General features: G+C 31.6%; 1 protein-coding gene across 1 annotated transcript in view; it reads right to left on the reverse strand.

Moving 5' to 3' along the window:
• Positions 1-4,454: 4,454 nt before the first annotated feature.
• LOC147067914 (uncharacterized) overlaps positions 4,455-14,313 on the reverse strand; it is a 133,666-nt gene continuing 123,807 nt past the window's right edge. The window contains exons 5-10 of the mRNA XM_085952848.1: positions 13,355-13,499; positions 13,100-13,273; positions 12,690-12,815; positions 12,453-12,577; positions 12,066-12,194; positions 4,455-11,461 (exon numbers count right to left, since the gene is read on the reverse strand). Coding sequence (XP_085808974.1) covers positions 9,208-11,461; positions 12,066-12,194; positions 12,453-12,577; positions 12,690-12,815; positions 13,100-13,273; positions 13,355-13,499 — 2,953 coding nt within the window. The 3' untranslated portion in view covers positions 4,455-9,207. The remainder of the gene's footprint in view (positions 11,462-12,065; positions 12,195-12,452; positions 12,578-12,689; positions 12,816-13,099; positions 13,274-13,354; positions 13,500-14,313) is intronic.

The raw sequence follows: 14,313 nt of genomic DNA on the forward strand, positions 1-14,313 counted from the left end.
TCATACAATAGTCTTGTATTTGGCAATGGGATTTAGGTTCGGTTAAAACCGACACAATAGCTTTTTGATATAAATTTTGTGTATCGAAAATGATTTATCCAGGGAAGTTAATTTCACGGAAGTTATGTGCGTCAACAAAATCTAGAATATAAACCTATGTTTATATAAACTATATATAGTTTTTTTAAAAACGTTTGCTTTGACCCTTAAAAGGATTACTACTAAAATTGTCGATTTTACGACTATTTTTGACTATTCTCAAGCACAACAGCACGTCTTGTCGTAAACTACTTAAATTATAATGAAAAGTAACATTTTTCAAATAGGTAACACAAATTTATTCTACAAATAGTAAAAAAGTAACCTGCGACATTATTTTGTTTCACGTAGATATAGAACAAATAATTACAAGATAAAAAGAACTTTTTATATATTTACAACATTTTTAAATTTTCTGTTGAATTATTATGCTCAATATGCTCAAACTTGTACTTGATATGAAGTAAATAAAAATACAAACAAACAAATAACTTACAGAATACTGAAATGTCATTTTGACATTTCATTTTGATTTCCATAGTAACGCACGTATATATTAATAATTTAGTTGCTAGGACCACCCCCTTAGCAACCAATAATACTCTTTTACTTTTTACGGATTTTTCTGGAATAACTTTCCATACAAAACAGACTCAACTGAAAATGAATTCAATTCAAAAGTATTAAAATAATGTATTGGCATCGTGTTCTGATATATTCCAAAAGTTTCAAATGTCTAGCTAGTCGGAAAGTTAGTTAAAAATCGATTGCAAGATTTGTACTGGACAAACAACCACCGGACAAATAATAATATGAGCTAATAAAAACGTTGTAAAATAAGAATATGGTTGAGCGACGCGTTCTATGTGTTTTTCATTGTTTGTTTATTGTATATCGATGGTTTTACTGAAAAAAAACACGGTAATCGTGAACTTCCATATTTTTTTGGTTTAAACGAGAAATTTTAGGTCCATGTGTGCGAAATTATATCAATCTTATCTCAGAAAACTGGTTTGAAGACATCTTTTATGTCGCGAGATTTTTCTTAATAAGTGTTTCCTTATCCATTGATTTCTTTTGTAATCGTAAAAGTAATCTCCGCATTTTGTTTGTTTTATTTTCTCTTATTCTGAAACGGGTTCATAGCCCGAAACAGCTCTGAATGAAAATGAAAAATGCTGTATTCAAACCATTGACAAGTCACATGTAAAAAAATTAACATGACCGAAGGTTCACTTTTTTTGATAATAATTAAAAGACAATCCACGTGTTGTTTTATTTGACTATTCTTTTCAGTGTTATTTTCTCGCTCTAATAAAAATGCCTATTTATGTTAATATGGTGAGGGGTCGCAGTTTACTTGGCTACTACAAAGATGTAATATGATAATATGTCAATAATTCAAGTGGATTATTTAAAAACACAAAAATCGCTAAAATTGACAGAATGTCCTTAATTTTTACCTTGCGAACATCAGTAGGGAAACGCCGCTATTATAGAGCATCACACTGCCCTTCACCATAGCGATAATTATATAGAAGGGCCCGCTTCACGATTTGAGGGCCCATGCCTAAGCTTATTAGGAACCTACCTATGTGATTTATGATATTAAATGCACCGCTTGAAATGAAATATTTTGTGCTCGATATTTTCCAGAAAATATTAAAATATTGTTCCAATTTTATGTATATTTTATAAAAATAGGTGTGTTTAATTTTTTGTTATATGGCCTACCTCGCTCAGATGGTCAACTGAGACGGACTGGTAATCTCGGGAATTTCATGAACCGGAATTGCGCTCCCATCCACTTCGAGGCCTGTATAATGCAATATTGATAAAATAAATAACATTCTGTAATAAATATTTAGGAGAAGATCCATCACGGGTTACCAAGATATCAAAAAAAATCATCCAATAAGAAGAAGCTATTGGCAAATAATATTGACTGACTACGCCCAAGATGGGTGTGTAATATAATAAAGTAATAAAATAACTAACAATAATTTAATAGTTAATAATAAAACAATTAGATTCATATCATTCGATTATTGTAAGTAGTTTCTCAGTTTATGTATCAGCTCGCCATATTATAAAAATGAATACGTAGGTATTTAATTTCAAAATGTTTTAATGAATACATTTTTTCTTTTTGCATATGTACTATCACTTCCCTCCATTTTGGTAAGAGAATTTCTCAACTGTCACTTTGTGTTTTGTTTTCTTTTTTATCGTCTGTATTTGGGATGAAGGTGGATAATTAAGGCACCGGAATTGTGATGGAAACGGCGAGTTTATTTAAGTTTATATTATACTATATGGTTACATTTTGAATAATTTATTTTATCCGTACGAAATCGGCGTGCTCGCGATTTTTCTGTTTGTCGCGATCTGCGCGCCATCTTGTGATTTTTTCCAACGAAACCGTCGTCGAAAAGAAAGCGACGTTGCAAATCTCCAACGGTTAACAAAATTTACGGCATTGCCGGCTGGGCTCTTTTATTATTATTTATTTTCGTAATCAGCGCTTTATTATTTGTTGGCTTTGATACCGATTCGGGCGTCTCCAGATACACAAAGACATCCCCAAATGGGGACCATACGGGGGTGTCACAGTACCTAATAGGTATTACGTATGCACGTAGTATCTACTCATACACATTATAACATTATTTTTAACGACCTGCGGAAAAGTTTTAACTTATCACAAAAATTATGTTGAAATCGTGGTTTCGACATAAAATATAAGTACCTAATATAATATAATATAATATAAGGTATGGTAACATTACCTATCTACTTATTCTAGTATATAAGAGATATTCACTGTCTCGAATCTTGATAATAAAGTAATTTTGTTTTAGTCTCGTAATGATTGTAGAGAATATATTTTATTTAAAAATGTGACTACAGAACAGATTAATAAATATAAATGAAAAAGCCATCACCATGCATCAAAGTTCTGAAGCAGGGTAGTTTATGGCCTGACCGCCATAAAACCCAAGTAAAAAAAACCGCGTCGACTATTAATTCTCAAAGATTGAAAGCATGTTACATTAACGTGACAAACTAAAATGCATATTGTGATACAGACATGATACAGACGTAAATATTGAAAATAGCAGATTCTTTAATCCCATATTTTTCCACACTAGAAATCTCTTGCTTGTTATATACCTCACCCAAGGGTAAGCCAATACCCATTAATTCTGTGTTCCCTGATTGCGACTATGCCGAAATGAGATTCGATATAAATAAAAACAATCATGAAACATTCGATCGTTAAAATGAAAAATGACTTAACCGACATAAATAAAATGTTACAGGAGGCCCAAAAACGTTTTTGTTATGGGTTTCAGTCAAGGTTAAAAATACAATAAGTATAAGTACATAAATCTTAGGTGCAAGGAGATAATTAATTTAGATAGGTAGTGTTTTATGTTCCCAATCTGATATTAATTATTGAGGTAATTAAAAAAACCAATAAAAATGAGTCTTTTATTCACTTCACTTTCTTCTTTAAAAAAAATATAAGCAAAAATTCAAATAATTTCGCATTTGCATCCAACATCCTTTGCACACAGCGTGTATTTAGTCGTGTTCCATGTTATTATCCAATAAAACCTATTTTGAAAAAAACTGAGGGTTAACTCCTTTTTCATTAGATTATACATTTTTCATTTTTTTAGAAAATCGAATTCAAAAAAATTATTTAAATATAAAATACATGGAAACTATGAAAAATCTCTTCAATACCTTTGAGAGAACTTACTAAACTAGCATTTCCTGTTTCAGGTCTGAAATCCTTGATTTCGAATCATGAGTACTCTGACGCAGAACCATAACCCAATAAAAAAATCCTATAATCTTGTAATATTTCTACTTCATTGTTTTTAGTCATCATTTTAGTCATGCTAGTTGACTTAGTAAGTTATTCTAAAATTATATGATAATTACCTATTATGTTATACATTTTAATATAACTTTTTAACAAAAGATTTTTACTACCAATGTGGTGGTTTAGGTTGAAAATAATCGTATAAATAAACCATGTTTAAATTAAAATAACACCTATAACTAGTTAGGTTGGTGTAATTAAGTACATATAATATTCAATAATAGCACATACATAAGTACATTAAAAGAATCTGTACAAAGCTCAGGAATAACGGTTCCAATTTTTGATTTAATGGAATCAATCTTCCATTAAAATTGAAGGAGAAATTAGACCTTTCAATAAATTAGGGTTTCTAACAGCTTTGATCTCAACCCTTATCCCACCCCAAATTCTTCATTCCAGATTTATTTATAGCACATTTTTGTAGTTATCTTCATAGATTTGTTGACAATCTATTATTACGTTAATTGATTGTTTGAGGTCTTACAGGGTGACTGATAAAAAAACAAGTTTTGCTTTAAATGCGTTTTATTCTCAGACTTAACATATTAGAAGAGATACGTAAAATGACATGTTTCAAAGTATTTATTCATCAAGGCTATCCAACTGCAAAAAAAACATACTACACAATATTCATTAATAAAATAATATATTTTTAATTACATAAGTACTTACATTATTCTTAAGAACTTGCGTGGAAAAGTAACAAGTCAGCTACAGATATTTATTATTTTAGTAGAAATAGTGAAACATTGCTGTTGATTCTTTTGTATTACATTTTTAATAACTACCACATTGACGCAATTATGTTAAAGATATAATATTATTTTAATAAACACTTTAAATCGAGCTACAATGATAACACATGTCAGTATTAATTTTATTGATAATTTCCAATATTGTAATATTATGGCAACAATTTCGCACAAAATGATGATTGCGCAATGGCTATCGCATCTCACATTTTTTTAAAATATCATTTCTTAGCAATTATTCTGGCAGTAACGTCGATTAAACGCATGCGTTACGTTGCTAAGGTCAACTTTCTATGGAGTAAATGGAATGTGGAATATTGTTAACAGTATTTCACCCTACAATATTATCATGGCTTCTATAAAGTATCTATAATAACATATTATATAAGATACATATACAGCACTTTGTACACAATAAAATAGCATTCTGCTGCTTAAAATCGCGAGCATCATTAGACTAGTTATTGAAACTAGTCTTGGACAAAATTTTAATTTCTAAATCTGAAACTCATGGTTGGTAAAGAGCAACTACAATTATGGACTTACCATTATATCACGGCTGCAGACTTCTTAACTGCAATTTGCGGACCTGTAAGTCCCCCCACTCATTCTCATACATATATTACCCTTGTTTTTACTTTTTACACTGCATACAGTGTTACGAAATCGCAGCCATGACATGTTAGTTGTAGAATAATAGTACGGCTACTGTATGTCTTATTATGCGAGTATACCATGCGAGTATATTACCATCTCACGTTGAATTTATGGCTCTGTCTCACAATCTCTCTCAGACATTATTATAATATTATATTCATCTACTACATTATTTGTTTAGGTATATTAAATACAATTCACAGTACATTGGACCATTTGAATTTGAATAATACTGTAGTTTCAGGAAACGATTTTGAGACAATTGAACATTTTATAATAACTGACAATCCACAGTTAAGATCTAATCATCAGTGATTCCCAACCAGTTCTGTGAGCCGTCAAGGCTTGTTCCGTGAGAATTCTTAACTCTTGTAGAGGAGAAGATAGGTAGGAGTCCCAAAAGTTTTAAAAAATGATTCAAGGTTCAAAAACAAAAATGACTGGGAATCACGGGTCTAATGGAATGATTTGTTCTCCTAATTAATTGAATTAGAAATGAAAAGTCGCTGATTAAATATTTTTACAAATTTGAATTGGTGGCAAGGGACTGAAAAAATTCTATTGAATAATCCATCAAGCCATAATCAAGTTTGTTCTTCAGTTTTTGTAATATTTATGCAAGAAGTTTTATAAAAAAATGCTTTATTATTATGTCTACGAAACAACTAACTTAATTTTATTGTACTATGGAATTTCTCTTACTTAATCATCAACAGAGAAAGCGGGAAGTTGCCTTTTGTAATTATGATACTTTAATACTTATAACAACAGTGAACGGTGTCATATTTGCAGATAACTGTCTAGTAATTTGACTTATATGTATGTAGCAGATTGCATGTTGGACAACCCTGAAAAGTGTTTGATATTATAAATAAGTATAAAATATATATTATTTTGCATATGTGCGTAAAAGCTTGAGAATGACACATTCATATGAAAATTATATTTTTTATCTTACAAATAAACTAATAATATACAATGATATGAAAGACTTTATTTCGAAATGCTGTTAAAGAGTGCAATTATTTTTTTATTGTTGATAATATCTCTGCTTCATAGACTTATTACTCAGCCTATGTTTACAATACATAAATAACACACATTATAAAAAGATATAATGATAAAGCAGTTGTACAAAATTTACTTAAAAATTATCTATAAAAAATGGATAATTAATCAAATCACAACATAAAAACTAGCATTATGGTTAAATTTAATAAATACATTCAACTCACAAATTCATCAATCGGGAATATGATATAATAATTCAACTATATAATATTATGTGATGAAAGAAAATCAATAATAATTAAAGACGAAAAATGTTCCATATCTGTTAATAAAATATCTTATTATGTACAAATCAAACAAACACTTTGTGCATCATATCCAGTTGCAAATACAAAATAATATTATTATTCTCTGCATGTAAATACAATATAATCATGCAAGCTGATAAATAAAAATATAAAAAAACCATAAAACACTGTGAATTTACATTATTCACAATAAGGGAATCTGTAGTACGTTTTCATAATACATAATAAACATTGAAGCAATATCACTGGTAATGTTTTATATTAGTCAATATGGAAATAACATTTCTATTCCCCGTAAGAGTGAGTGAGAGAGAATAGCTATACAAGCAAAACAGTAACAAAAATTATTTTTGCTTAAACTAAGTTGTTTTATTATCAGAACTGTAAGTATGTATTAATTTTATTTTTCAATTATTGAAACACATAATGACGTAGGCATAACAGTATCATTATTTAACTATTTGATTAATTATATCAAACCTAAATAATTTTTCCAAATGTTCAATATTAAAAAAACTGATTGGAAAATAGGCGACACAAACATATAAAATCACAATGTAGAGGTGTAATGTGGCATTACAGAATTTTGGATTAGGAGTACAAAAAGTGCTAGAAATGGTAACAATATTATTCCTTGAATTTTATTAATTGTACAAATTTAGCACCTGCTGATCCACGGTAGGTGGCGAAGGCCTATTCAAGCTGCTTCCACTTCTCTCAGTCCTGTGCGTTGCGTTGCCACATACTTCCGGAGAACTTTATCATTTCATCAATCCAGCGTCCTTTAGGTCTACCTTGCAGACGTTTTGTACCTCTTAGATACCACTGGATGACTAAATTCATTCAACGATTGTCTATTCTTCTAGCAATGTGTACAGCCCATCTCCATTTGAGGCTTTTAATGAACTCTATCACATCGCAAACCCTTGTCTGCTTCCTTATCCACTCATTCCTCTTTTTGTCCTTTCGCGTTATGCCCAGCATGCACCTCTCCATACCGCGTTGTGCTACTGTAAGTTTCTGGATCTCTCTTTTACTTAGGGTCCATGTTTCACATGCATATGTGATTACAGGAAGCACACACTGGTTGAACACTTTGCGCATTAGACACATATAATTATATAGATCACGGAATTGAATCCTGCAGTAAAATTCAATGTTGATTTTCAATTAATATGTGAATGCTCCACACGGTGGACCTACAGATGTTCCGTCTTGAAGTAGAAACGAAGAATGGATCAATGGTACAATAATAAAAAAAAAAAAACACTTTTGATTGACAAATATTAATGGAATATAAAATTAACTTATGATATTATTAGAATTATAAATTTTCACTCTTATCGATCATAAAATAAAATATTATTTCCAATGGCAACATATTATGATGTCATAGATTTACCGATATAGATCAACCGTTCTGCGAATTTGGAACTATAATCGATATAATTTAAAACTACAATAATAGCTGTGAAATGTTTGTATGCAGTGTCCTCGTGAAGTGGCCAATGTACACTGGTATAACTACAGTTACGCCTCAATTGATTCCAATTTGTAATAAAATAAAAAATACTTGAAATACACCTCAATTCTTTTTTCTTTTTTAATTCTAAAATTAAGGAATTCTAAATAAACGATTCGATTGTATAGAATACAACACAAGCAGCTTGCTCACTTTATTATAACGGCAATATTAATTTATACAATAATATATATTCAATCAGAGAAATTCAATACTAATGATGTATGTAGTATGTGAACTAATCAGGTGTATAAAGCTTGTGGAAGGACATACTTATTTAAGTAGGTGTTCAGGAGAAATTAACAAATAGTATATTATGTATTGTGTATTTCTATCACATATCAATTATTGTAAGTGATTGAATAATTATTATTAACATTATAATACGTAAACAGACAAGAACATTAATTATCAAGTAAGATTAGAAATGGTTTTGATGCAAAAATTAACTATTGTGAATTATTTAGTAGTAGATACTTACTCACTCGATCTTCTATTGATGAAAATTTTACCATATAAATTGAAAATATTGAATAATTAACTTATTTGTTTACCGCTTGTAAGAAATCCGAATAGTTAATAAACAATTTTCATTTCACAAAGAAAATAAATTATACAAAATACATTTCTCCAATTGCATCGAATGAAACTAAATTTTACATCAGGAATGAATCCATCATTAAAATTACATCAATACATTTTTATTACGTACATACATAATATTGAGTAGCTTTCAAAACATATTTAATGCTTTTCAACAAGTTTCCCAGCAACAACATTAACATTCAATAATATCCTAATTATACAAATGTTATTATATTATAGATACTCACTAATCTCTTTTTGGATGGAAAGATATACATACATAATAATTTCAACAAAACTTTAATTTTTCCTCTATTTTCATAACATGTAAAAGAAGTCACCACGGTATTGAAAGCATTCTATAAAAATGCCTAAAAAATTTCCTTACAATGAATCACTACAATAAATAAAGTCTTTAAAAATAAGAAGAAATGACTAGACGGGGGTTCCAAAGTCTGGATCTCCGTTCCCTTCAATAAGGATATCCTTAGCCAGCGGATAGCTGGAGATGGATGAGCGTTTTCCGGAAGCAGCTTTCACTTTATTCGGCATACTGTAATAATCATTATCAGATTTATTAGGGGGTAGACTATAATTATTCTGTTTCTGCGGCTTGGTGGATGGATTGGATTGCTGACTCTCTCTCTCATAGCGGTCGTTCATCATCGACTTCTCGAGTTGACCTAGAGCCAATTTAAGAGTGGCATCAATGTCAGCCTGGCTATGTTCACTGGAATGTGTTCCTCTGATGATACTCTCTATCACCGGGTATATATCGTTTATTTCTGTTTCGATCTGTTCTTGATTAATTAGACTTTCGGGAAAAATTTGTTCTGCTTCAGCATAATTCTTACTAGAGGCTTGATTTAGATTTGAACCTTCATCAGATGACACTTTAATGTTTAAATTATCAGTACTGTTCATTTTTGCAGTATCTTGCATATTCTTTGAAAAGTCTTTCAGTGGAATATGAATGACGTCAGGTGGAGGTGGAACTCTCTTAGCGGAACCGATTCTAAATCCGCGATTTTTAACATTCAATTTTGTATTTGATATTTTTTTTTCATTAACCTGGATATTTTGCACTGATAAGTTTTTCCCTTCAATATTGCCATTTTCATAATCAACCTCAGCTTTAATATTCTGTTGAAAGCCTGCATTTGCACATTGGCTGTCGGAGATTAATTTCGTATTAAAACATTGTTCATTGGTGCTATTGTCACAGTTTTCAAGTGAGTCACCGGCCTTAGATTTGACAGCCAAAACGACACTATTGTTTGGTTTCAGATTTGGTAGAGCATGTTCAGGAGTAAACCGCATCAGAGGTTTTTCTTCGACAGTGTTTTTCTTAGATTCAGCTTTCACAGGTAATTTTTGTAGGGAAACTAACTGCTCCTGGAGAACTAAATTAGTCTCTACTTCAGAGCTAATTTCATCCATCAAATTCGACATAAGCTTTTTCGTTTCCTGTTTCTCCTCTTTGTTTGACTTTTCAAATATTGATTGAATTGTTTTTACTCCAAACTTTGAATGAGTATCACCGTCTCGATGATACCTTTTATCTGGTTTGATTTCTCGAATGGGAGAGTCCATATCTGACGTGTTTGCGTTGTTTATAGCTTGATAGGCTCCTTTACTTTTCCAATCTCCTCCTTTGACACGTTTCTTTTTTGTCACTTTCACCGGAGGCTTTTTACCGTGCACAGGAGTCGTCTCGACAGAATCTTCAGGAGAAAGCGAAGACTCATCGAAACCCTTCTTTATATCTCCCAGCAGTCCATGGTATTGATTCAAGCCAAACGGTTTGATGTTTGAAAGCTTCGGATAGAGAAAACCTAAATTTTGATTGACTTCGCTTTCTTTATCATATGTGTCTATATTCGATTTATGAGATTTGACTTCTAATATACTTTTATCACAATCCATTTTGGCAGCATTCTTTCTAACAGTCTTGTGTTTAACATTTTTCACAGGACTATTATTCAAGAGATCTGTGGTTTTTGTAATTTTATCTTCTGATATCTTTTTTTCATTTTTATTGGAAATATAAGACATGATTTTCTGATTTTCGGTTTTATTCGTTTCGTCACTTAAACTCTTGGGAGATTTAGAGTCGGCTGAATTGAGATCTATATTTCCGCACGATATTCCTGACGATATAATTATATTATCGCTGGACGTCTGCATGGGAGAGCTTGCACTCTCTGAATTCGTAAATGAATTATTTGAAGTATTTAAAATACCGTTTCCATTGTTTACAAGATCAACAACTTCAACGTGCTTCTTTACGAAATCACAGCCATCCTTTTCTTGTGCGTTTGCGTTAGTATCGTTGCAAATCAAAATTGTTTCATTTATTTGTGAAATCAATTTGTCGTCATATGGTATAATGGAACTATTAATTTCAGTCTCAATTTTTATAGTATTGTCATCCATATCTAAAATGGAATGTTGTACGACCTTGTTATTGTTTGCCGTGTGATATTCATCATAGAGGTTATTGAAACCGAATATGCTACTCTGTCGTACGGGGTATGTGGAATCTTCGTATCGGATCGGGGAAATATTAAGATTATTGTTATAGTAAGTGTTTTGTGCTGCAGTTTGGTGCGCATAGCCGTGCAGAGAGCTAATGTTGTGGTTATTTTCAGGAGTGTTTAAATAATCACTGTAGTCTTCGGAGCCACTTCTGAAATAGAAAAAAATACAATTTATTAATAAATACGCTGTTAGTTATAATTTTTAACTTACACACTTCTCACGATATAATATTGTATACCATGGATTAAATATAAATTACCAAATCAACCCATAAAGATGATAGAACGGCCTCCTACCTATAGAAATAGATGACAACTGATAATTATTGGTGACCCCAAATATTGGATTCTGTATTAGAACAAAAATTTAAATACGGAGATATCTTTTTCAGTTTTTAGGCTGTCACTGTTCCTTCTCTTTCTTCCCAATCACTTTTCTTTCTAGAGGCCTTTCTTAAGATGTAATGTTGTAAAGTCTAATGTTATTAAGTGTATGAATGCGAATGCTGCTCAAACCTCAATGTGAGTGTTGACAATGTTAGGCCTAGATAACTGCGACGTTATTCAAAGTAAATATATTATGTCTAATTCGAGACAAAAAATGCCAGACCAGAAACTGAATTTTACTGAAAGAGCAGAAAATCATGAAGTCTTCAAATATAGCCCGTCGAATCTTGAAATAATATTGCAGTCCCGGTGTATACCCGAAGGTGAATTTTAAAAATTTCATAATTAATATATGAACGAACATACCTTGGATGAAGGCCTTCCTGTTGATTATGAACGTGGTTAAGAGGGTGAAGGTGTGGCGGATCAGGGGTGCGAGGTGCAGTAGGCGTGGCTTCACCAGCGCCACCCTCGTCAGCTGGGAAAACTGGGTACCTATAATTTCAAACATATACATATAATATCCTGACAATAACAAATGAACAAACAATATGACAGAAATAATATTACGTAAATATCCATGAGAAAATATCATAGTTTCAATAAAAACAGTTTTAGGTTAATTTTATTTAAATTTTTAAACAAAGTATTCTCAGATGATATATCTAATATAGAGTGACTATTTAGTTTTGCAGTTAAAGGTAAGAGCTTTAATAATCCATTTTAATTTTATTAAATATAAAAATTACTGACTGAAACGTGTACCCTTCTTCACTGAGAGAATTGTCATCATCTGAATCTTCAGCGACGAACTGCACACAAAGAATGCAGTCACCAGTCTGGTTCTGTAAAATTGAAACTGCTTCCTTATGGCATGCCTGAAAGATAATAAAACAGATTACTCAGAAATTTTCTGAAATTGTATTGTGAATGGACAGAATAATATTCTTCCATAAGCAAAAACTTATTTAAAGTATGGTATTTTTTTACCTGTCTGAGATCAATATTATTGACAGAAAGAATAGCATCTCCCACATAAAGCTGCCCAGTATGCGCGGCCGGCCCATCAGTTTCTAGTTCCGATATCAAAATTGGAACGCCGTGTTCTCTGCCACCCTGAAATAAATTTTAATAATATACTAATGAATTTATTTAATTATAGACATCTATGATTTATTTTCAAAGTTTTTTATAGTAGCTTAGTGTTACATGAAATAGATGGCAGTATTTCATTTTATCTCATCTTTTTCTATTAATAAATTAACAGTAGGTATTCCTGTGATATAAAAAAAATGACAAATAAATTAATAAATAATAAATTAAATTTCTATTAAACAATAAAATTTAATTTCCCACTATCGTCAATTAAATGTTTTAATTGGTCATGGAAAATAAATTACCGTAATGCTAATTCCAAGCCCTTGGTGGTGTTTTCGTGGAACTCTGACATGCCTCGGTTCCCCAACCCCTCGACTGGCCGTCCCCCTAGCTTCTCCAACTCCTGCTTGTTCTGCGACACTCACAACGCGGCGTGCTGTGGCACCACCACCATCAGCCGATCGGCAAGCACGCACCTGTTAGCAAATAAATAACAATTTTACATATTGTCATATCAAAAGGATTATAGTTGATACTATTATCATATAGAGTCTTACAACAGTCTTGTGTCTTTGCAAAAGTATTTCAGCCTCGAGCTGCCGCCAGAGTCGATCTCGGAGCTCTCCTTTCATCTCTCGTCCGAGCAACTGTAATTGTTGAATACGTCCCGCTAGTTCTTTATCCAGATATTTGGCAGCTAACCTAGAAAAAGATAAACTTGCTTGATTAAATGATTGATATAATAAAATCATATTTGTAATAACTTCATTTAAATTGTGCTATTATTTGCAACTCATTTTAAACATTTTGTTGTGAGAATTTTTTTTTATTTTTACATACTTTATTACCTAAGTTCTACACTACGTATATATTTATATTTTAGAGCATGTACACATTACCAGCATACAAATGTTTTCTCAAGTTTGATTGATAGATAATGCTGTATTGTTATGCTGCATGTCAACTTACAATAATGCTGTCACCTGTCAGCTGTTTCAACATAAATATTTACAAAAATCACTTTGTTTAAATCAAGTTTAGAGATCGGATGAAGCAATGATTTCCATAGTGGGGGCAATCCGTATGGTACTGAGAGGGAAGACGGGGTTGGAAGGGGTGGGGTGGTGGAAGGGGTGTGTGAAAGAGGGAGGTGGTAGGGGGCGTTTTAGGGGTGATAGGACCGCTAAGTTGCATAAAATGAGGGAAAGAATATAAATCAATGCCTTTTCAGTTTATCACCTATATAAATCATTTCATATTGTCAGTGATGTCCCTAGACAAAATGACGCACTTAGCCAGCACCATAATGCCGCCCCATTTTTTATACAATATTTTTTATCATTCGTGCTCGTGTCGTTTCTGGTCACCAAGGACGTCTAATGACAACGGAAGTAAACTAGAGACCGCGAACCTGACAAAAAATTAAACATCCTGTTTAACCTTTTATGTTAATTAATACATTTTCTTTACAACCAGTGAGCTGATTTTTTTTTAAGAAAGATATTTTCGTTATTAA

This window comes from Rhyacophila brunnea, unplaced genomic scaffold (genome assembly GCF_057557595.1).
Source record: "Rhyacophila brunnea isolate RB1 unplaced genomic scaffold, BYU_Rbru_1.0 scaffold_3, whole genome shotgun sequence".
Lineage (NCBI taxonomy): Eukaryota > Metazoa > Arthropoda > Insecta > Trichoptera > Rhyacophilidae > Rhyacophila > Rhyacophila brunnea.